Consider the following 24,334-nt stretch of genomic DNA (forward strand, 5'->3'; position numbering starts at 1 on the left):
AAACAATTTTGTTACCCCTGAAGCCAAGGTTCAAGTAATGCTTAAACTACATTCAAATAATGTTTGACCATGCATTTGCTTCAGTTTGTCCAGTTAGACCTCGCTATAAGTTTGTCACATTTAATACGTAATTTTACCTTTCCCATTGCTAGATAATCTAGCCCATCTGAACAGTTGAACACCACACACTGTACAGCAAGAGCTTTAGCCAAGTCCTTGGTGGTTTCAGTTTTACCGGTGCCTGCTGGCCCCTCCGGAGCACCTCCAAGGTTTAAATAGAAGGCACCTATCTGAAAAGAAAAATATACGTAAAAATAAAAAATGCTTAAGTGAAAAAAAAACACATAATAAATAATTGCTTACAAAATGGATTTAGTTTTATTTGTAGCTTCAGCGAGGCAGTAACACAATTACATTATTCAGTTAATTTTTAGCAATTTTCTAGCTGCATAAAGAAAAAGCAGTTTACAGTCCAAAAAAAGTGAAAATGTAGCAAAACCTCCTTATCTTTTAATACTTTATATGTATCCTACTTGCCTTTAAAAACAAAGAGAATCTAGCCTTGAGATATTAACATTTGGTCAGAAAAGTTTAATTAGAAGTGGTTGTGGAAATGATTATAGAGTTTAGTAATGACAATCTCATGGCTAGCTGCAAAGAGAGTAAACATCTGAAAGAGAGTCTTATAAATGGGGGCTTATCAGCTGGAAGAAAAACAAATGACCTATTATACAAATTTATCTATAAATTCACCTTGGCTATTGGTTCTACTCTTGGTATTTTTCTCCATTCCTTAACACTGTTCTGTATTTCTCTTACCAGTAGTATCTCTTTCTACCTTGCATTACAGTTAATTATGTACTTTCTCTCTCTCTCTCTCTCTCTCTCTCTCTCTCTCTCTCTCTCTCTCTCTCTCTCGCTCTCTCTCTCAATTAGCCTGTAAGCTCCTTTAGAGCAACATCAGCAGTACCTGTATCTGAATTCTTTCTGGGTCCTCACTATGAGTAGAACAGTGGCTGGAAATTTTTAGAAGCATATAAATTATAGTCAACTCTAACTATGGAGTTTGTTTCATGAAAACTACTCTGCGAGTTTTTGTAACTTAACTCCTTTTAGAAAAAATACGGTTAAGGGACTCAAGGTTGTACCTATGGGGAGGCAGGGGTATGTAGGAACTCGCTGTACTTTCTGCTTAATTTTGCTATGAACCTAAAACTGCTCTAAAATAATAAAGTCTATTTTTAAAACAAACCTTTGAAAATCATAAATCATAAATATTTTTACATTTACTAAAATAAAATAGAGAGCTAATTAAATAAAGGCAACATCAATGATATTTTATGTATCTTAAATTTATGATAAATGCTATACAGTTTAGATCCATTAATTTGACTACGGGAAACCTCAGTCTCTCCCTTCTTTACAATTTCAAGAAAATGCTTACAAGTGTGTTCCTTTCATTATGATTAATAAATACATTAGTTTTTTTTCAATCTAGTGTTGTGTACAAGTATTTAATGTGATTCTGATTTTACAACTCAAAGTTGTTTAACTTCCGCCTTCCAAGTATTCATAGCTTCTGATTTCACTGAGATCCCAGATAAGACACACAAACTTGAGATTCATTTACTGAACAAATGTTTAGGGAGTAATTATATACTTGTTCACGGCTGCAGTAGAAAACCAGACAGACATGATCCCTGCCCTCAGGTAGCTTCCTGAGAAATTAGAGGGTTTGGTGAAACATTTTATTGTAGATGCATTAACACCCTACCCAGATTCCCTTTATTAGCCATTGCATCCATCACCCAACTACTGTGTCAGCTACAAATAGCTCACCACTGTTCTTCTCTCCTGAGGATTCCCCTCAGTAGGATCTATCTCTTTGGCAAATACCTGAAAGCTTTCTTACACCATTAACCCCAAGGATGACTCATAGACAGTGACAATAAAGGGATATAAAAGCCAGACCCCTTTGCCGAAAGTGGGATACTTCTGTGATGCCATCCGTGCCCGAACGCTCCCCATGAGATTAGGCTAAGACTACCCATCTGATGAAACCGCATCTTTTCTTAGCTTTTCCCCTGCTTTCCTCACTGTCTCATAGGCTTTTTTTCTGAGAGCATACCCTAGTAAATCATTTGTCCAAGAATCCCCATTTCATTTCTGCTTCTAGAAAACTCAGTCAAAGACACTTTCATTTTACTTACTCAGCGCAGGTGGTTTCTTGATGCTCCTCCTCAATTTCCAGATCCAAGTGCCAGATTTACCAAATAAAAATATAGGATGCCCAGTTAAATCTGAATTTCTAATAAACTATGAATAATTTGTTAGTTTAAGAATGTCCCATGCAACATTTGGGGCATATTTATACTAAAAAAATTTTCATCGCTTATTTGAAATTCAAAATTACCCGGAAGTCCTGTATTTTATCTGGCAACCATATTTCCAGGGTTTGGGTTTTTTTTTTTTTTAAATAGTGATAGCTCTATCTTCCATAGTTTCCTAAAAAGCACAGACCTCAGCACCACCCTCCTACATTTCAGCTCTCTCCTTCCTATTCAACAGAACTAACTTGGAGTTCTAAGGCCCAAATGTACTTTCGTCATTTTCCTGTCATCTCTCCCAGAACTCCACTACAAAAATTACTATAATGTTCTGAAGCACCGGTTTTCTCTTTAAATCTCCAATATTTTCCTTTTTCTAATTACCCCCAATGATTTTCAAACACTGTAATTCAAACATTCTTGTATTCTACGAAAGCACCCAGAATTATTCATTACTATAATTTTACATAAAGGGAATTTGGGATTAGGAAGTGATAGCTGTGTTCAATAATTACAGATAATAAAATGAGGATAGCCATGTTAAATTTGGACGAGAAAATATGACACCACACCAAAAAGTAATCTTTAATGTGTGAATGAAAATAATTTAAATGCATACCAATGTTCTGTAACACCTGTCAGTTAGAGGAGTAATGACAAGTCGAGGTGAATTACCAAGATATTCATAAGCATATTTTACATTGCAATTAATGATACGAACTCGAGCATTCTCATATTCCCAATAATATCGAAGCTGAGCAAGCCACTGGAAATCTGTATCATGTGAGACACCTAAAAAGAATAAAGTAAAACAAGACACATAATCCTAAAATAGAAGTAATTGGAAAAATAGGTATTTTTATCATCTTTTAAAAGAGTGAATGTTAAAATAATTCATGTTTTCCAATTTGTAGAAAAGACCATATGAAACAAATTCTGTTGAGAGAAAAAGACATATAGTGTAAGTCTTGGTTTCTAGAAGCTATTGATGTTTTATCTTCACTATTAAAGGAAAAGTCACATACCCATATCAATCATGTCCATGACCACATCTCTAGCATGCACGTCAATAGTGACCAAAGCCCCCAGGGTAGTCCTGGTCTGCTTCGACAGTTTGCCTCTCACCAGCTCTACAATATCATTTAGCTGATTCTGAAGTTCCTTATAGTACTTCTTTAATGCCTATAAAATAAAAAGCAATTAAACTAATGTTATATATAATATCTAAAATATATATTTCATATATTTACTCTTATATATAAAACTTTTCTGACTCCTATATTCTGATTTCTATATCTCTATATACAAATGAAGTATAGAGTGATTTTGTTTAAGCCTAGTATAAAATATTAATAAGTTTCCAAAGAATGGTGTAATTTTAATGTTACATGTAGAAATTGGGGGGGAAATTGGCTTTGCGAAGAATAGATAAGCTAACTAAGAAACACAACATGTAGAAAAGAATGTTATTTAAAATCAAATAATGCTTTACCTCTGTCCCACCACTTATAACTTCCTGTGTCTCAGAAGTCCAGAACATTTGAGAAACACAAAGTACAACTTGGCCAGGCCACTCTCGAACCCAGTTGCTTCTTGCAGAGTCTGGATAAGCCTGAACAATTGAAAAGTATTTCTAACTTCAAAAGATTATGAAGGGAAGAAAAAAACCCTAATGTCTAACAATAGGGAAGTGCAATATTTGGTACATTTGTAGGCTAGAATATCATATAGACTTGATCACTTTTAGATGGCTATTTAAAAGACCTGAAATTTTTTTATAAATTATTATATTTTTGAAATATTTATATGGATTTTATGCTCTTTTGCTGTGAGGAGTTGTCAAGTTTTCTACATAGAATACCGACTAGTTCTATTATAATGTAAGGGTTTTATTAAAAAGTAAGAAAATAAATCAATCTGATAGATTATATATATTGACACCAAGATTTAATTGAAAAGGAGACTATACAATTTGGTGGAAAACTGGACTATCAGTTAGAACCCTTGTGTTATTAATCCATAGCTACACTGTATAACCAGAGTATATAATTTAAATAATTATATATTTGTTCAATTATAATTGACCAACCTGTGATTTTGAGTTCAAAGTACACTTTCATATCTGTCTAACATTTTTATGCTAAAAAAGCATTTAAAGGGATGCGGGTTAAACTTCAAAAGTAAATGATAATAGCAGATCCAAATCATGAATTAAAAAGACAACTGCAGAACAAAGTTTGAAGTTGATGCTAATAGAAACTATATTTTTAATAGAACACCATCTTTAATATAATGCCATCTTTGATATGCGTTCAATATAAATGTAAGGATATAAATATATTGCTATTAAAATACCTTTCAATTAGCAATACTTATAAATAAATGGAAATGACAGACTAACCTAAGCTTCAAAGAAGGATGAATTTCAAAGTACGGATGAGCTATTGCTAAGTACATAGAAGGTAAATTTCTATACTTATTAAGGAAATACTTTTTTTTATTCTTTCTTATGTGTTTTAGGTTGTTTAGCTATGTGTCATAAGTATAAAAAAAATAAAGAAAAAGTCAAGATTTATCTACAGGAGCATTGAAGCTGAACAGAATAGCCACTGCAAGAAGATGAATTTCATAGGGCTCTTGGTGAAGGAGAAAGGATCCCTCACTCATATAAAGTGAGTTGCTGATATAATGCTGCAATGCCTTTAAAAATGACTTTTTTGGGCGGCCAAGATGGCTCAGTTGGTTAGAGTGTGTGCTCTTAACAACAAGGTTGCCAGTTCAATTCCCGCATGGGATGGTTGGGATGGCTGTGCCCCCTGCAACTAAGATTGAAAATGGCGACTGGACTTGGACCTGAGCTGCATCCGCTGATGGGCCCTGGAAAAACACATTGTCCCCCAATATTCCCCAATTTAAAAAAAAATTATTTAAAAAAAATGATTTTTTTTTTAACAAACACAACTGTTCCCTTGTGGTCCCCAAAGCAGAAATACACTGAAGTTTATCATTCAAGATTAGGTTAACCAGATTAGCATAAGCGAGGTACATTAGCGCCTAGGTGTTATATTTCTTTCAAATATATATCCTCCTTTAATGTTTGTTCATTTCATTTTGAGTTTTTAAGTAATTACGTGTAAACAGCAGTAAGTGAACTAAATCATGCACTCAACAACCACGTTTGAGTTTCTTTTACACAGGATACCAAAATGCTCTCCCATTTGCTCTTTACCTAGTTATTCCTACTTATTCTTAGGGTCTCAGTTTCAATTTCACTTCCTCTAAGAGCCTATCACTAGAACCACTCCCCTATTCTAAATTATAAGCACCTTATTATTCTTCCTCATAACACCTTTCTTCTTTTGTAGCATTTAATCACATATTATCATCAATTCTTACTAATACCATTTTAATAATAACGTTTTGAAAAAAGAGAAAATAATAAGTGGTTTAAAATAGTAAGAACTTTAAGTGTTAATTTACTGGTATCCATTTAAAACCTCCTAAAAGAAAACATTTATAGAATATAAGATATACATTAAATTCTAGGATACACACCAGCCTGGATGCAGCGATCACATCACGAATACTCTGGAGCATTAAATCTTCTACTTGAATGAGCCACTTTTCTACAGCACCTCGTGCTGCAGACGTGGAAATAAGTGCGATCAGCTGCACTCGCTCACCTTCAGAACTATACATGGCCTTAATGTCCAAATTGGGAAGAAACTCCAATTTAGCAATACCCTCAAAGCATTTTTTTAAATGAGGCTGAACTCTAAGTGGATCTTTGGTCTCTGATAGAATCTCTAACATTTCATCATTAGACAAGAAGAAAAAACTAGGAAAAAACAGGCAAATACACAAGCTTTAGTTATAATTCATCACACATCAGAAAATGCTTTTAATTATAGCACAATTGAATATCCATTATACCGAGGGAAGAAAAGTCGTTTTTTTTCAAGATATGCATTAAGCCCTTTCATAATTTTTTCCAAAAGTTCATTGCAGTTCTGTAGTTTTTCCAATAAACCTGATAAAGAAGTAGCAGCAAGAACCTAAAAGAGACACATTCATTCAGTTCATCACTTACATAACAGATATAAAATCTAAACACTAATCTATATTATATGTCAAAAATGTTAAAATGCCAAAAGATTTATGAAAGTTGTGAAATGTTTTTGTAATACAAAACTACTAAAATTCAATAAATCATAACTCCTCTTATCCAAAGATGCTAGTTACAAATGAGAAGTTATGACTGTCTTGCATATTTTCATTTCTCCTTCATCGAATGATGTGGGAAGAGTCTATTAGGTTGTTGTGTGACATAAGTTTTACATTTACAACTGTCAACTATAAACTTAAATCTACATGTATGAGTTGGCAAACTACATCCCATGGGCTCAATCCAGCCGACTACAAGTTCTTTTTTTCAGTTTTATGAGTACAACCGACAAATAAAAATTGTATATATGTACAGTGTACAACTTGATGTTTTGCTGTACATATGCATTGTGACGCCAGTTTAGGTATGGCCCACAAAGAATTATTTTTACACTTTTAAAAGGTTGAAAAAATTAAAATAATATTTCATGGTACACGAAAATGTCAGTGTCCATAAACAACTTTATTGTAGCTCAGACACATCCATTCAGTTATGTATTGTCTGGCTGCTTTCTCGCTACAATGATGATACAGTTGACTAGTTGCAACAATAACAACAACAACGAAACTACATCTTACAAAGCCTAAAATATTTACCATCTGGCTCTTTGCAGAAAAATTTGTTGACTTCTGATCTATATGAAGTCATGTTTCACAAAGGTTCTAGAGTCAACATATAAGCAAAATCTTTACAACTCATAGATATCAGTGTGCTATTGACTTTTAGTAAGTGCAGCACAGCTACTTTTTCACCCAACACTGAAACAAATTATTTCTTAAGTTGAATACCAGATAAAAAAGTAGACGTATATCTGTGGACTTTGCCTACTATGCGTATAAAAACTACATAGTCTGTCTTTCAACATTAGACTCACCTCCAACCTGGTGCCATTCTCCTTCCTATTCACTAGGAGATAGATACACACAGCAAGTGAGACCAACTGTGAGAATTGCAGATTCTTTTTTCCGTTCTTTCGCAAGCATCTAGTCATTGAGTGGACTGTCAGGTGAATCACCTATACTACCCATCCTCTCTCTCTGGCTCTCTCCATTTTATTTTATTTTACTTTTTATTTTACACGAGAAGGGGAGCAGTAAGTATATATAGTAGAAGTGAGTTAAGTGTCTCTATGAAGCAGTTCCACTACAGTGTTATAACTAGTGCATCTTATGAATTGATAAGTAGAATTATTTTAATGCTTTATGATTCCTTATATTTTTTTCTGAACTTTCTAGCTTTTATACAATTAGCAGATTTTGTTTTTGTAATCAGAAAAAAAAAAGCCAAATGCTTTCTTTAATAGCCAAACATAAAGGTTCACCTTTATTTGTAAGAGAGAAAACAAACACTTCACCTTTGGATCTTTTACAGAAAATTTCATGATATCCCTCCAATGTCTGTCTACTATCTGAAATTGACGTCCTTCTTCTGGCATCTGTTGCATGATATCCTCAGAACAAAAAATGGGCTCCAAGTACAGCCACTGAGCTTGTACTTTTAACCATTCATCAATCGTTTCTTGTATTCGAATCAAACGATCCTCCCAAGCCTTAATGAAAAGCATAGTTTACTAAATTCCAGTTATTGAAGACAAAATATATATTACAGCAAGGGATATTTATTTTAAATTTACTGTTATTTTTAAATCAACGCACAGCAGCTCACTTATGGGTGCTTCACATGGGTTTAGAAAAACTCTAGGAGGTCTGAAGTTTTCCTAAATCTTTGGAACTCACAGTAGGAAACGACTGTACTTATTTAGACCAATTTCCTAATTCCTAGGTAAACCATCCCAAGTCCGAAAAGTATCCAAAAATATATCCTGTTCTACATCAGTGGTTATCAACCTATGGGCTATCCTCTCCCACCACCCCAAGGGACATTTGACAATGTCGGGAGACATTTTCATTTGTCACAACTGACAGGGTGAGGGTGCTACTGATATCTAGAGGGTAGAAGCCACGAATGCTGCTAAACTTCCTACAATGTACAGGACAGCCCCCACAACAAAGAATTATTCAGCCCAAAATGTCTTTAGTGCCAGGTTGAAAAACCCTGGTCTACATCAACACAATTTGGAAAACAAACAAACTAACTAAAAAAAGTCTCCTTACTCTCAAAGGTGTAGAATCAACAAGATATTTCATTAGCTGAAGTCATTTGTATAATCTCTCTTTGATTCCTAAATATGTGGCCTAAGGTTCTAATGTCAAAAGAGATTAGGCCTCATATTTTTATTGTTTGTGAAACTCTAGGAGAGCTTTTAAATTTGTCATGTAAATTCTCCTTTGTTAGACAAGAAACTTCTGCAAAAGACATAATGTCTTATCAGGAAAGTCTAGGTCAGCCTGATCAATGGGAAAATGTGCAGCATTATGCCCTTTTGGAAGAACACAATTCTTTGTCTTCTCCAAATATTGAGAGGCGACGTATTTCATAAAAACACTATTTATACTTAATACCACGGTTTAAATTCTAGCTTTGCCATTTATTAGCTGGGCAAACTTGGGTAAATTACCTATCCTCCTATGCCTCAGATTCCTTATCTATGAATACAGATAATAAAAGTACCTACCTTGAAAGTCTGTTATGGAAATTAAATGGGTTAATAATAAATGTAAAGCCCCTAGAACAGTATCTGGCACATAGTTAGAAATCAATAAATATAAGGGGGAAAATCCATTTGTTGTTGTTTGTCTTTTCCCCATTATATATAGTCCCCAGGTAGAATTTTGACACTACCTATGAATATTAGTTATTATAATTTGTTTGCTTTCTGTATTTACCCACATCAACTATAAGGATATCAAATAATCTTATAGTCTCAAATATCATTTGTTTTTCCTCAAGTGGAAAATAATTCATTAACTATTCCAAAAGACCCTCAAGCTAGTTGTTCACAAATATAATTAAAGCATGGTATATAGAACTTCACTACATGGTACAAAAATATAACATGAAACAGAATCTGGTATGTCTAAAGCTGGAATAAATAACACCAACCATTTCACTTCCAAATCTCTCACTGTCACTGGAAATCTTTTTAAATAAAACATAATTTGTTCTTTCCAAATTATTAATGTCTCAGATATGTTCTATATAGTTCCACATTAATTTTTAAATATCTGTTCCTGTATTTCTCCAAAGCTATCCAACAAACTGATTATTTCCACTAGAGTATATATGTAATAAGATTGCAATTTTTTATAAATGACCAGGAGCTATCATATTTAACATACCTTGATCTCTTTTTCAAATGGTTTGATGAAAGGTGAGCCTCTCATTGTCTGAGTTTTTATAATTTGATCATCAAGGAGAGCCTGAATCTCATCTACTGAAGAAAGAATATAGACGCCAGTTTCACGATATAGACTTATATGAAAAGCAATATCTTCCCAAGTTCCTATCATTGTATGCATGGCTCTCTCTAATGAAAATTCCTAAAATGGAGGAAACGAGAAAGAATGGGATGGTGAAGAAAGAATCTTATTTACTATATTGACTTTCCCTAGTGAACTCAGTAAGCATTTGATGTATTTCACAGTTTTAAAATAATCTGTGGCTAAACAATTTAAAAATTCCTAAGGAGACCAATAATGTTTTTAAAAATTCTCTTGCTATGAAAACATGGATGGATCTTGAGATTATTATGCTAAGCTAAATAAGTCAGACAGAAAAAGTCGAGAACCATGTGATTAGACTAACATGTGGAATATAAAACTGAACAAAGGAACAAGACAAACAAATAAAGAAACAAAAACCCATAGACACAGACAATAGTTTAGAAGTTACCAGAGGTTAAGAGGGGAGAGGGGTGGCAGGGATCAAATATATGGTGATGGAAGGAGAACTGACTCTGGGTGGTGAACACACAATGTGATATATAGATGATGTATTACAGAATTGTACACTTGAAACCTATGTAACTTTACTAACAATTGTCACCTCAATAAACTTTAATTAAAAAAAAGGGATAATTTCAGGCCAATCTCAATTCACATATATAGATACAAATATCTAATGCTTATCTTTATATCAATATCTGTACATAAAAATTATTGCATATTTATCATAGAATGTTTATTCCAGGGATGTAAAAAGTTGATGTTGATTCAATATTTAAAAAAGTTGATTCAATATTACAAATTGAATACTATACTTCACCATATTAACATATTTAAAGGAAAAAATATATGTAAAAATCAGTAGCTATAGAAGAAGCATTCACTACAACATCTGCTCATAATAAGAGTGCTTACACCTTATGCCCACCAAAAAAAAAAAGAAAGCTACTTTTCTCCAGTCTAAAGATGCTTTCTGTGTATTTCAAGAACCCTAGAGGGCTATACTTATTCTGCTAGAACACACACACATCATATGCCACAGACACAACCACCCAGTATTCTTAATGGAAAAATTATATATCAAGACTAGCATATCATCGACGCATATCAGAATGTGGCAGAATTAAGAAGAGGTCAAAGAAGCCATTTCTAGTCTGGATTCAGGACAAGGAAGTAGCATAGAAGCACACACTTTGTGAGAGAAGAAAAGAGTGGTCTATCCCGTTCCTCCATCTCCTCCAACTGCTATCCAATACTATACATACAAGCACAAACTATGATTATTTGATTAACAAGCATCAAATAAAGTATTTCAGCAGATCTTCATATTTACCTTGCTTGCACCTGCACTTATCACTTCAAATTGTTCCAAGTACGGTGCAAGGCTTAACCTTAAAACTTTTCTCAGTGTAGTTCCAGAGTCTGGAGTCAAGTCATAGCCTACAATTTCTGATATCTGCTTCCAGTGACGTGTTCTCAGTCCTGGATTGCACAGGATGGAGACAGTCGGGATATTTTCCTAATGGTAAAAATATAAATGATAATGAGTCACTCATTTGACTTCCATACACATACATTTAAAATTATTTTAGATATTTAATGAACCCAATCAAAATCCCAATAAGATCTGGAGAGGGAGAGAAACTAATAAAATGATTCTAAAGGTCATCTGCACAAATAAACATGTAGAAATACCCAGGAAAATTATAAGAGTAATAAAGAATAGGGCTAAATGTTCTATAAGATATTAAAGTATATGATAAAACTATGGTAATTAAAATTGTTGCGTTATTAAATACAAGCTGTTACATATGTTAAATGTAGAAATAGATAGTATAACATAACATAACATTATATTAATATATAGTTATCAGCACACATACAAATAACATGAATGGGGAAAAAGCCTGAATCAAAATGCCAAAATGTTACTTTTGTTTGGAAATGAAAATTAGATATTCAACAAAAACACTAAGTTCATCATTCTTGATTCTGACATTAGAACATTTTTTTTAAAAATCAGGAACAACATAAGCATACTCATTGCTACTACTTCTAATCAACATCGTATTGAGGTCTCAGCCAGTGAATCAATTAATATAAATAAATAAAAGATATAAGGAATAAACATTTTTTTTAAATGACATTGTTCACAGATTATTGTCTATTTATAGTGGTGGGACATTAAAATAACATAAAGAAATTAAATAGAATTTCTATATATCAGCCTCAGATATAAAACATAATTAATAAAGAGATCAATTTACAAATGCAACAACAAAATAAAGTGCCTAGGGATAAATCAAATGATAGCTGTGCAAAGCTATTTTGGAGAAACTATATAACTTTATTAAAAGATGTTAAAGAAAATCTAAATAAAGATAAATACCATGCACTGATAGATTCATTATTATATAAGTGACAAAGAGTTATTATACAGATTATAAAAATTTCATAAATTAACAATAACAACAGAAAGAACAACCAAAACAATGACGAAAAGAGTCATAAGGCATAAATAAGCATTTCACAGAGAAAGAAATATGAAATGCAAGTAGAAAGTAAGTACTATGAGGGCAGAGATTTTTGTTCACATGACTATAAGTAGGAAAATTAATAAATTAGGTAAGTAAGCAATAATATATAGCAGTGAAAATGAAGGAACTACAGTTACACCAAAGAATGTGGATGAGTCTTAGAAACAAAAGGTTGAGTGGAAAAAAAAAATCAAGATGATACTTTTTTTATGAAGTGTCATATACAAATTGATAAAACAAAAAAAAGCAAGAGAATTACAAACACAGAATTTATGACACACTTACCTTTAAGGGATATTAAGGAGATAAAATAGGAAAAGAATACACAGAGAGAAGCAACAGTATTGATAATCTTCCAATTTTAAAGTAGAGGGCAGGGTTCATGGGTGTTCATTTTCTTGTTATACTTCATAAATCATACACATGTTGCATATATTTTTTGAATATTAGACATTAAAAATGTGTTAAGAAAGAAAGATAAAGAATACTTATCTTTTCCTCTTCCGAATCCAATTCAAACCCCATTAAAATCATACTCTGGTCACCTTCTTAGTAAAGCCTTATCTGTCCTTCAGACGACAAAATTAATTGCTCCATGTCCTATTCTCTCACAGGATGCTGCTGTCCTCTACCTGAAACTTTCTTCATTATGCCTTGTATTATAACCAGTTTCCATAGCCTATTTGTCTTACCATGTTGTGCTATCCCTATGGGTCAGAAATCAATTTGTGTGACCTGGACAATAAAAAAAATCGAGCTAGAAGACTCTAGCTAATGTCAATATCAAAGCCAAAGAGAGAAAAATAAATAAAAGGTATTTAAGTTGGAAAGGAAGTACAACTATCTGTATTTTCAGATGACATGATCTTGTATATATAAAATCCTAATGAATTCATTTAAAAACTGTTGATAACTAATAAATGAGTTGAGCCAAGATTGAAAGATACAATATCAATTTACAAAAATCAATTGTATTTCTATAAACTAGCAATAAACAATCCAAAACTGAAAGTAAGGGGAGAAAATCCCATGTATAATAACATCAAGAAGCATAAAATAGTTTGGAATAAATTTAATAAAAGAAGTACAAGACTTATACACAGAAAATTACAAATTGTTAGAAGAAATTAAAGAAAAACTAAATAAATGGAAAGACACCCCATAATCATATAATGGAAGAATGTATATTGTTAACATAGTAATACTGGTGACATCAGAAACATAGAGGCATGAGAATTCCCCCTTGATCTCTTTCTTTGAAGTTACAATATGTTGAACAACTGTAATTCAACAAAGGATTCCCTGTGCAACACAAAAACAAGTCTGAGAGATCCGCGTATCAAACATCTGAAGGTGGGCAGATCATGGCAAACAGGAGGAGGAAAGGGAGCAGTGCAGAGGTGGAGGCCGTGAATGCACCCCGCAGCAAACTGGTCCAAGTAGAGGAGAGGATTGAGATTTCAGATGCTCTCTGTGGCCCTGACAAACCCTGCCTGAGTAATCAGCATATAATATGGCTGAAGACCGTGGGGCAAAGACTGAATACAGAAGTGCGACAACTGTGGTCTAACATCCTTCAGTGCCAGGCAGGAAAAAAAGCCATGGAGCCAGGCCACTTCCCCCTACCCTCACAGAGCTCACCTCCTTCACACCCTCCCAGTGCTACCAGTGAGCCCCAGAAGAGGCTGTAGCAGTGTCAGATTAAAAAGCAGAATATCAACAGTCCTGAGAACTGGAGTTCCTGAGTAGCAGGGGCACTGTGGCTAATTCCAGTGACAAGAAGGAAGCGAGAGGGATGAGGCAGCTGCAGTCTGGCAATCACCATTACTTGGAGGAGAACAAGGCCACAAGCACACCAGCCACCTCTCTCAGCCTAACGCTCCCCTACCTTTCATGGCTGATCCCAGAGGGGACAGCCAGGACTGCTGAGGCACACAGCTCTGCATCTGGCTGTAGGGTCAGCACAGGGATTTCAGCGGCTCAGAACCCTATTGCCAATCAAATCCTCCCACAGGGGCAGTGCCCTGAGATCCAGGCAACCTGGTCACAGAGGAGACACCCACCTCCACAAGAAATCTTTCACTAGAAGCTGGAACAGGGCAATAGAAAATAAAATGCTCCAGTGCTACCTACTGGAAAACAAAAGAAAAACCTCTTCGTATCAACCTGCTGTAGAATTCCTTCCCGTAGATGCCCAGGAAGAGAAACAACACATTAATTACCATGAATAGCAAAGGTAACAAGGCAGCTCAGAAAGAAAATGAAAAATCTCCAGAAAATAAACTTGAGACTGGAAATGTGTGACTTAAATGACAAAGAATTCAGGATTGCAGTTCTGAAAAAACTCAAGATGCAAGAAAACTCAGATAAGCAGTTTAATGAACTCAGAAATAAAATCAATTTAAAAAAATGAATAATTTACCAAAGAGATTAAAATTTGTAAAAAGAACCAAATAGAAATTGGGGAGCTAAAGGACTCAACGAAAGGGGCAGATGGATAGCTCAGTTGGTTAGAGCGCAGTGCTCTTAACAACAAGGTTGCCAGTCCGATCCCCACATGGGCCACTGTGAGCTGCACCCTCCACAACTAGATTGAAACAACTACTAGACTTGGAGCTGATGAATTCTGGAAAAACACACTTAAATAAATCAAAGTTAAAAAAACAAGTAATTAAAAAAACTCAATAAGAGGGATGAAGAATGAAAGAGTGAGCTAAGAAAATAGGGCTGAACAGATGGAAGAAGGAATTAGTGATATCAAAGATACAAACTTGGAAATGATGCATATAGAGGAAGAGACTTGAGAGTTAAAAGAAATTAAATAACTCTACAAGAATTATCTGATTCCACCAGAAAGAACAACATAAGAATGAAAGTTGTATACCAGAAGGAGAAGAAAGGGAGAAGGGCACAGAGACTCTATTTAAACAAATAGTCGATAAGAACTTCCCAAACCTATAGAAAGAACTGGATCCTCAAATACAAGAGGCAAACAGAACAGCTAATTACCTCAATCCCAAAAGGCCTTCTCCAAGGCTCATTATATTGAAGCTGTCAAAAATTAATGACAAAGAAAGAATTCTCAAGGCAGCTAGGGAAAAGAAGGAGGTAACCTACCAAGGAAAGCCCATTAGATTATCATCAGACTTTTCAGCAGAAACTCTACAAGCCAGGAGTGCGTGGAATCAAATATTCAAATTATTGAAAGAGAAATTACTAGTCAAGAATAATATATCCAGCAAAATTATCCTTTAGATCTAAAGGAGGAATAAAGACCTTTCCAGATATACAGAAGCTGAGGAAATTTTCCACCACACAGTCTGCATTACAGAAAATACTAAAGAAGAGAAAAAAACAAAAGGATACAAAACCATGAGTGAGATGACTAAAAGACAGACAGAAGCAGGATATGGCAACCCCTACAAAGAGAAGGGCACTATACACTTAAACATAACATAAAGGGGATAAAAACAGAAAAAAGAAAAAGAGAAGACAATTTGCTACTGCAACTTGGATATGAACTCACAACATAAATAGGGATAATTGGTGCCAACAAAAACATACAAGGGGAGGGAGTAAAAGTCTGAATTTGCAAAGGGAAATGGAGATAAGATGCATGCTGAAGATAAAGGACTACTGTATATATGAAACTTCCTTTTACATATATTCAATGGTAAACATTCAAAAAAAATCCAGAACTTACATACATGACAAAAAAAGAGGAAACAGAGGTAAAAAAATCATATAATATTGTTGTCACATAGCAGCCTGATCGTCTGTCTCCTTTAGCCTTTCCTTGGGAAAGAAGGTCGCAGGGTTGTATGCCCTAGGGGGTTGAGTTAATAAGTCTCTTATCTAGGTCCCAGTATGCAGGGTCTGCGGTCAAAGACGAGTAAGTTTCCTCTAGGGAGGGACGACTTAAGCCAGATGGGACCCCAGGGACCCCCATGAATATTGCTAAGGCTTAGAGGAAGCTCTCCTCTTAAAGTTCCATCACAGGTTGCTGACTCATGGCTCATGCGGCAGAGACCTTGATGTGCAAGGAACAATAGTGGAGCGGAACCTCCTGGCTCCTCGTTTATCTCATGGGAAAGCAATACAGAGACCCGCTCCTCCCTAGGCTTAGCATACTGCACCAGCGACCACCTGGGGACAGTTTGCTTAGGTTGCTTTGGGACACAATGAATGGGTATTGGCGATAAGGTGATTGTCTTAAGCGGTGTTTGAGATGTAAAAGACCCTGCCCGGAGTCACGTAATGCCTTTTGAAAAAATCAATAAATACTCAGGAGAGATCGATTCAGGACTCCAGTCTTTTATGGCTGCGAGTCCCTTGGTCCTCTGTGATTTCTTACTATATAAGTGTTTGTGTCTTTATTTCTTAACCTAGCCCTCGCCGCCTCCCTCGTTTCTTCCCACTGCTTGTGTTGTGCAGGTCGCAACATAATATCACCAAACAAAAATAACAGACAGAAACACAAAGGCAAAGAAACAATGGAGACATTGAGCTACCAGAAAACAAAAGATAAAATGGCTATAGGAAATCCTCATACATCAATAATCACCCTAAAAGTAAACGGATTGAACTCACCAGTAAAAAGGCACATAGTAGCGGATTAAACCAAATAACAAAACCCAACCATATGCTGCCTTAAGACACATCTGAGCTGCAAGGACAAATATAGGCTCAAAGTGAAAGGGTAGAAAATGATACTCCAAGAAAATGACATCCAGAAAAAAAGTAGGTATGGCCAATACTTACATCTGACAAAATAGACTTCAAGATAAAAAAGTTAAGAAGAGACAAAGATAACTACTTTATAATAACAAAAGGAACAATACACCTTGAAGACCTAATACTTATCAATATATATGCACCATATCAGGGAGCACCAAATATATAAAGCAACTACTAACAGAACTAAAGGGAGAAATCGACCAAAACCCAATTAGAGTAGGGGTCCTAAATACGCTATTGACAGCTATGAATAGATCATCCAACAGAAAATCAATAAGAAAATATCAGCCTTAAATGACACATTAGACCAAATGGATATAACTGACATTTACAGAGCCTTTCATTCTAGAACACCAGACTATACATTCTTTTCTAGTGCACATGGAAATTCTCAAGAATAGACCATTATGTTGGGAAACAAAACTAGCCTCAATAAATTTAACACTGAAATCATACCAAGCATATTCTCCAACCACAATGTTTTGAAACTGGAGATCAACTGCAAAAAGAAAGCAGAAAAACCACAAATATGTGGAGATTAAACAAAATGCTACTAAAGAACAACTGGGTCAAAGAAAAAATAAAAGGAGAGATCGAAAGACACATAGAAACAAATGAGTATGAAAATACATCAAAGCAAAATTATTTGGATACTGCAAAAGCAGTATTTGGAGGGAAATTTATATCATTACAGACCTATCTCAAGAAACAAGAAAAATTCCAAATAAACAACCTATTACATCATAAAGAACTAGAAAAAGAAAAACAAATAAAACCCAAAATCAACAGAAGAAGGAGATAATAAAAATTAGAGCAGGATTAAATGAAATAGAGAACAAAAAGACAATAGAAAAAATTAAGGCACCAAAGAGCTGGTTCTTTGAAAAGATTAATAAAATTGACAAACCCCTGGATAGACTCACTAAGGAAAAAAGAGAAAAGATATGAATAAATAAAATCAGAAATAAAAGAGGAGAAGTTACTATGGATACCACAGAAATACAAAGGATCATACGAGAATACTATGTAAAACTATATGTGACCAAATTCAATTAACCTAAGAGAAATGAACAAGTTCTTTATAACCTTCCTAGAGTGAATCACGAAGAGCTGGGAAATCTAAATAGATGAATTGAAACAATAATTCAAAACCTCCCAAAAAGCAAAAGTCCAGGACCAGATGGCTTCACTAGTGAACTCTATCAAATATTCAAAGATGATTTAATAACTTTCTTTCTTGAACTCTTCCAAAAAATTGCCTAACTAATGAGTTAGGCAATACTTCCTAACTCATTTTATGAGGCCAACATTAACCTGATACCAAAACCTGGTAAGGATAAAACACAAAAAAAGAAAACTACGGACCAATATCTCTGGTGAATGCAGATGCAAAAATCCTAAACAAATTACTAGCAAATCTAATACAACAATACATTAAAAAGATTGTACATCATGATCAAGCAGGGTTCATTCTAGGTGCACAAGATTGGTTCAACATATGCAAATTGACTAACATGATATAAACAAAATAAAAGATAATCATATGATCTTATGTATAGATACAGAAAAAGCATCTGATAAGATACAACAGCCATTTATGGTTAAAACACTTAATAAAATGGGTATAGAAAGTACCTCAACATAATACAGAACATATATGACAAACCCTCAGCTAATATCATACTTAAGGTGAAAAACTGAAAGCTATTTCTCTTTGATCAGGAAAAAGATAAGAATGACCTCTCACCACTGTTATTCAACATAGTATAGGAAGTCTTAGCCAGAGCATTCAGGGAAGAAAAAGAAATAAAAGGCATCCAAATTGGGAATGAAAAAGTCAAATTGTCACTTTTTGCAAATGACATGATCCTTTATATAGAAAACCCTAAAGACTCCATCAAAAAACTATTTGAAACAATAAACAAATAAAGTTGCAGGATACAAAAATCAATGTATGAAAACCTATTGTGTACCTTTATACTAACAATTAAATTTCAAAAAAAAAAAATGAAAAAAACAATTCCTTTTGCAACAAAAAGAATAAAACACCTAGGAATAAACTTAACAAAGGATGTGAAGGACCTATACATTGAAACCTATAATACATTCTTTTAAAAAACTGAAGATATAAAGAAATGGAAAGATATTGCATGTTTGTAGATTGGAAGAATCAACATAGTTAAAATTGCCATATTACCCAAAGCAATATACAGATTTAAAGCAATCCCCATCAAACTACCAATGGCATTCTTTAAAGAAATAGAACGAAAATCATCAGATTTGTATGGCATCACAAAAGGCCCTAAATAGGCAAAGCAATTCCAAGAAAAAACAAAAGGCTGAAGGTATTATACGTCCTGACTTTTATTTATACTACAAAGTGACACTAATCAAAACAGCATGGTATTGACAGAAAAATAGACACACAAACCAATGGAACAGAACTGAGAACCCAGAAATAAACCCACATATATATGGGCAAATAATTTCTTTTCAACAAACGATGCTAGGAGAAATGGAAAGATGTGCAAAAGAATGAAACTACACTGCTATCTGTCATCATATACCAAAATTAACTCAAAATGGATCAAAGATCTAAAAATAAAACATGAAACAATAAATTGCATAGAAGAAAGCATAGGTACTAACCTTATGGACCTTGGGTTCAGAGAGGATTTTATGAATTTGACTTCAAAGGCAAGGGAAGTAAAAATAAATGAATAGGGCTATGTCAAACTAAAAAGCTTCTGCACAGTAAAAGAAACCATCAAAGAGGCAACCAACTGAATGGGAGAAGATATTTGCAAACAACACCTCCAATAAAGGGCTAACATCCAAAAGTAGATAAAGAACTCATACAACTCAACAACAAAAAAACAAACAATCCAATCAAAACATGAGTAGAAGACCTGAACAGACACTTCTCCCAAGAAGTCATACAAACGGCCAAGAGATATATGAATAAATGCTCAACTTCACTAGCTATTAGGCTGTATAAGTACTGCATGCTAATCGATTGCAAATCAAAACCACAATGAGATACCACCTCACACCTCTTAGACAAGGAATAACAAAAGTTGGAGACGTTGTGGAGAAAAAGAAACCCTCATACACTGGTGGGAATGTAAATTGGTATAGCCGCCTTGGAAAATAGTATGGGGGTTCCTCAAAAAATTAAGAATAAAATTACCATATGACCCAGCAATCCATCTTCTGGGTATCTACCAAAAAAATCTCAAAACATTTATCTTTATAGATATATGTACTCCTATGTTCATTGAAGCATTATTCATGGCGGCCAAGACATGAAAACAACTGAAGGGCCTGTCCTTTGATAGATGATTAAATAAAGAATATGTGGTACCTATATAAAATGTTATATTACTTGGCCATAAGAAAAGATGAAATACTGCCATTTGTGACAATATGGATGGATCTTGAAATTATGCTAAGTGAAATAAGTCAGACAGAAAAACTCAAGAACCGTATGACTTCACTCATATGTGTGATATAAAACTGAAAGCAACAAATAAATAAGACAAACATACAAATAAAAACTCATAGAGACAGACAACATTTTAGTGGTTACCAGAGAGTAAAGGGATAGTGGGAGTGGAAAAAGAGGTTAAAGGAGGTGAAATATATGGTGATGAAAGAAGAACTGACTCTGGGTGGTGAACACACAATGCAACATATAGACGATATATTATAGAAATGTACACTTGAAACCTATATAATTTTACTAACCAATGACACTCCAATAAATTTAATAAAGACTTTAAAAAGATAATACTCCCCCAATCAATCTATAGATTCAATGCAATCACTATCATCATCCCAGCTTCCATTTTTTTAAAGGTTTAATATGCATTTTAATAAATTGATTCTGCATTATTGCTCCATTTCTCAGAAAAATTCCAAAGGTACCAGAGACTATTAAACCTGGTACACCAGTAAAAAAAAAAATGTACAGCATAACTACCTACTATAGGCACAGCTAAGAGCTACTGTCAGATCTTCAGCATACAGCAGCCCTATTCCCAAGATTGTACTAGACTTATCAAGAAAAGCTGTGAACAGCAACATCATAGACACAAAAGGGCCATTCATTCTTGGATTGTCCTTACCCAAGCAAAACGCTGATAACTCCAGAATTACATCAAAAATTTATTAAGGAAACTTACAGACAAAGTAATAGCAAGACGGTAGATCCCCATAAGGGGATGGGGCTTGTTATATACAGCCAAGAGGCATGGGCTCACACAGGTGGCTTACAGCCCTGGGCTATGTGCTTGTTAAGTAAGAGCTGTATCATCCAAAGCAGTAAACAACTTAATGGTCCTACTTATCTATGCAAGAACATTTCTTTCAGATGATACAGCCCCATCCATACTGGGATAAACTGGAGGTCAGTTTGCTTCATAACATGGTGCTGGCCATGTTAAATACCAGGAATCATTTCACCTAACAATACAACGGAACCTTATTATACATGTTGTCTGTGACCTTTCTGGACATTTGTTTGAATTCATAACTAAGAGTAAATGGAACAATAAGGCTAAGGTCATTAGGGGATGTTTGCTTCTTGTGGTAGATGTGGCAGTGTCTCTGGGTTAGGGGAGTATACAAATGAGAAAGCAAATAGAAAAGGATGGACAAAGACTGCAATGATAAAGATTAATGAATAATAATGAATGTCAACTATAATTATATATATATATATATATATATATATATATATATATATTTACAAGAAGTGGAGTACAGCATAAGGAATAGAGACAGTGGAACTGGAACAGCTGTATGCGATGTCAGAGGGGTAGTTGATTGGGGGTAGTAGATATGCCCTAAAGTAATACAGGCAGGGAAGACCTAACTATTGGGAGGAATCTCTAACATTTTTCCAGTATAAAATTTTGGTTTGTTTAAAAAGGGTGCTTCTTTTAGAATTTTTGGAAACCAGACACTAATTTTATTAGTATCAGCGCCATCTGGTTGGAACAAATTCAGCTCCACAGGCTGCACGGTTGAATGCAGCAGGGGTTCCAAGCCGCCCTAACTTCTCCCCATTGTAGTAGTTTGGCCAAAGTATTCAGCTGTCGGTGAGGTCAACCCCCAGATTCCATCTAACAGGGAATAGTGGCAGGTCCTGGTGGAGTATTAGCTGACACAAGAGTAGGTGGCATGGTGCCTCTGTTCTTCATGTCTATAGCACCTTCCATAGCCGTTTGGCCCCTCCATACCTCTCACATCAGAGAAGGTTCTCTTGAATTCTTCCTGCTATTGCTGCATCAATTTTTCCTTTGCCACTGCATGTCTTCTTCACGGCACCAGTGCTCCTCTTCCTGCCTGAGCTCCAGGTGTTTCTGTTTTTGCATATCTTGGGTAGGCAGCTCTTCTATCCTCTTAAGTTCTTGAAGCCTCATCCAATCCTGCCTCATTAGCATGACCTGGTGCTCATGGTGGGCAGCCTCCATCTCCATCTCCAGTCTCTCATGATTTCCTTGCTGTGGAGGTCCACTTGGTCCTGCTGCTGCTTCTCCATCTCAGTGAGTGCCTTCCAGCACAGGGCATACTTGTACTCAAAGGCACAAGGCTGTGCAAATCTGGGTGGCTGCTTCCCCTCCTTGTGAAATTGCTAGCTCTTTACACTAACCAGCTTCTCTGGAAGTCCCTCTTCGTCATCTAACTGTTCTGGTCCATGGAAATGTGGTTAGCAGGCTGGAGCCTTCACTGCATCGGTCCAGAGTTATCCGAGCAGCTGGCTTTCCAGAGAACTCCACAGTGCTTTTTTCTGAGAGCCTTCCTCAATCATCCACAATGAATATATCCACTCCATGTGGCCAAACACAGAAAAATCTTCCTTCAGCTGTGTATGGGACACACGCTGAGCAAGGTTTTGGAGCATAGGGGAAGCACTGTGGCAAGACAAGTGCATCGCATATGCAGCTGCTTTCCATGGAATTGCATGGTGTCCAGCTCCACTTTGGAAGTATCTGCAAGGGTTCATGTTTCCAAGCAAATAAAGCTAAAGCCTTTGTCCTGAAGAATGAAAACTCTGCCCATATTTCTCAAGTAGTTTCCTCATTACCTCCTCAGTGATGTCAGGAGGAAGCTTGCATACAAAGAGATGGCTATACTGGGTGAAATTCTTCTCTCCTGGTTTCCTAAAGTTCTTCAGGCCAACAATCTAGCCTTCATTTTGGCTGCTGGCCTGTTGCCCATTTGCAGGTATTGACAGAGGCTGTGACTGCTGCTGGTGATGATGCTTCCTTGGAGCACAGTTTTCCTTCTCCAAATTCATTGCTTTGCATTTTTGTCCCCCTATGCCAACTTTTCTCCCCTCAGAGGAATGGTGACACTACATGGTGTCTAACATCCCCCTCGGCTACCTTTTTTCTTTTTTTTTGCTTGCACAAATTGACAAGTTGATCGTAAAATTCATATGAAAATTCAAGGAATCCAGAATAGGCAAAACAATCTTGGAAAAGAAGAATAAAATTAGAGGACTCACATGTTCCAATTTCAAAACATATTACAAAGCCCTAGTAATTGAGATAGTATGGCACTAACATAAAGACAGACATACAGATAATGGAATAGAATTGAGAGTCCAGAAGTAAACCTTACATTTACAGTCAACTGATTTTCAACAAAAGTGCCTAGACAATTCAATGAGGAAAGAATAGTCTTTTTAATAAATGGTATAGGGACAATTTGGATATCCACATATTCTACCTCTACCTCACATCACATACAAAATTAAATCAAAATGGATCAAAGACCTAAATGTAAGAATTAAGAGAGTAAAATTCTTAGAAGAAAACATATACGCAAATAATCACGGATTAGGCAATAGTTTTCATATATGACACAAAAAGCACAAGCAACAAATGAAAAAAATAGACAAGTGAGGCATCAAAATTAAAAACTTTGTGTTTCAAAACACACCATCAAAAAATTAAAAGACAATCCATACAATAAATGTTAAAAATTTTTTGTAAATCATTTGCTTAATAAGGTACTTGTACCTAGAATATATAGGAATTTCTACAATTGAATAATAAGAGACTATTAACCCAATTTAAAAATGAGCAAAGGATCTAAATAGATATTTCCCCAAAGAAAACATACAAATGTCTAATAAACACATGAAAAAATGCTCAACATGTTCAGTCATCAAGTAAATGCAAATCAAAACCACAATAAGATAAAATTTCACAC

The 24,334-nt window shown here is 35.0% G+C and overlaps 1 protein-coding gene and 1 pseudogene across 1 annotated transcript in view; both read right to left on the bottom strand.

Moving 5' to 3' along the window:
- The window catches only part of DNAH12 (dynein axonemal heavy chain 12), a 190,131-nt gene that overhangs the window by 114,035 nt on the left and 51,762 nt on the right, over nt 1–24,334 (bottom strand). The window contains exons 18-26 of the mRNA XM_033131749.1: nt 11,170–11,355; nt 9,732–9,932; nt 7,847–8,041; nt 6,261–6,382; nt 5,883–6,165; nt 3,820–3,939; nt 3,353–3,509; nt 2,947–3,119; nt 138–290 (exon numbers count right to left, since the gene is read on the bottom strand). Coding sequence (XP_032987640.1) covers nt 138–290; nt 2,947–3,119; nt 3,353–3,509; nt 3,820–3,939; nt 5,883–6,165; nt 6,261–6,382; nt 7,847–8,041; nt 9,732–9,932; nt 11,170–11,355 — 1,590 coding nt within the window. The remainder of the gene's footprint in view (nt 1–137; nt 291–2,946; nt 3,120–3,352; nt 3,510–3,819; nt 3,940–5,882; nt 6,166–6,260; nt 6,383–7,846; nt 8,042–9,731; nt 9,933–11,169; nt 11,356–24,334) is intronic.
- LOC117037082 (non-POU domain-containing octamer-binding protein-like) lies at nt 22,092–23,405 on the bottom strand (annotated as a pseudogene).

The sequence above is a fragment of the Rhinolophus ferrumequinum genome, chromosome 17, assembly GCF_004115265.2.
Source record: "Rhinolophus ferrumequinum isolate MPI-CBG mRhiFer1 chromosome 17, mRhiFer1_v1.p, whole genome shotgun sequence".
Classification (NCBI taxonomy): Eukaryota; Metazoa; Chordata; class Mammalia; order Chiroptera; family Rhinolophidae; genus Rhinolophus; species Rhinolophus ferrumequinum.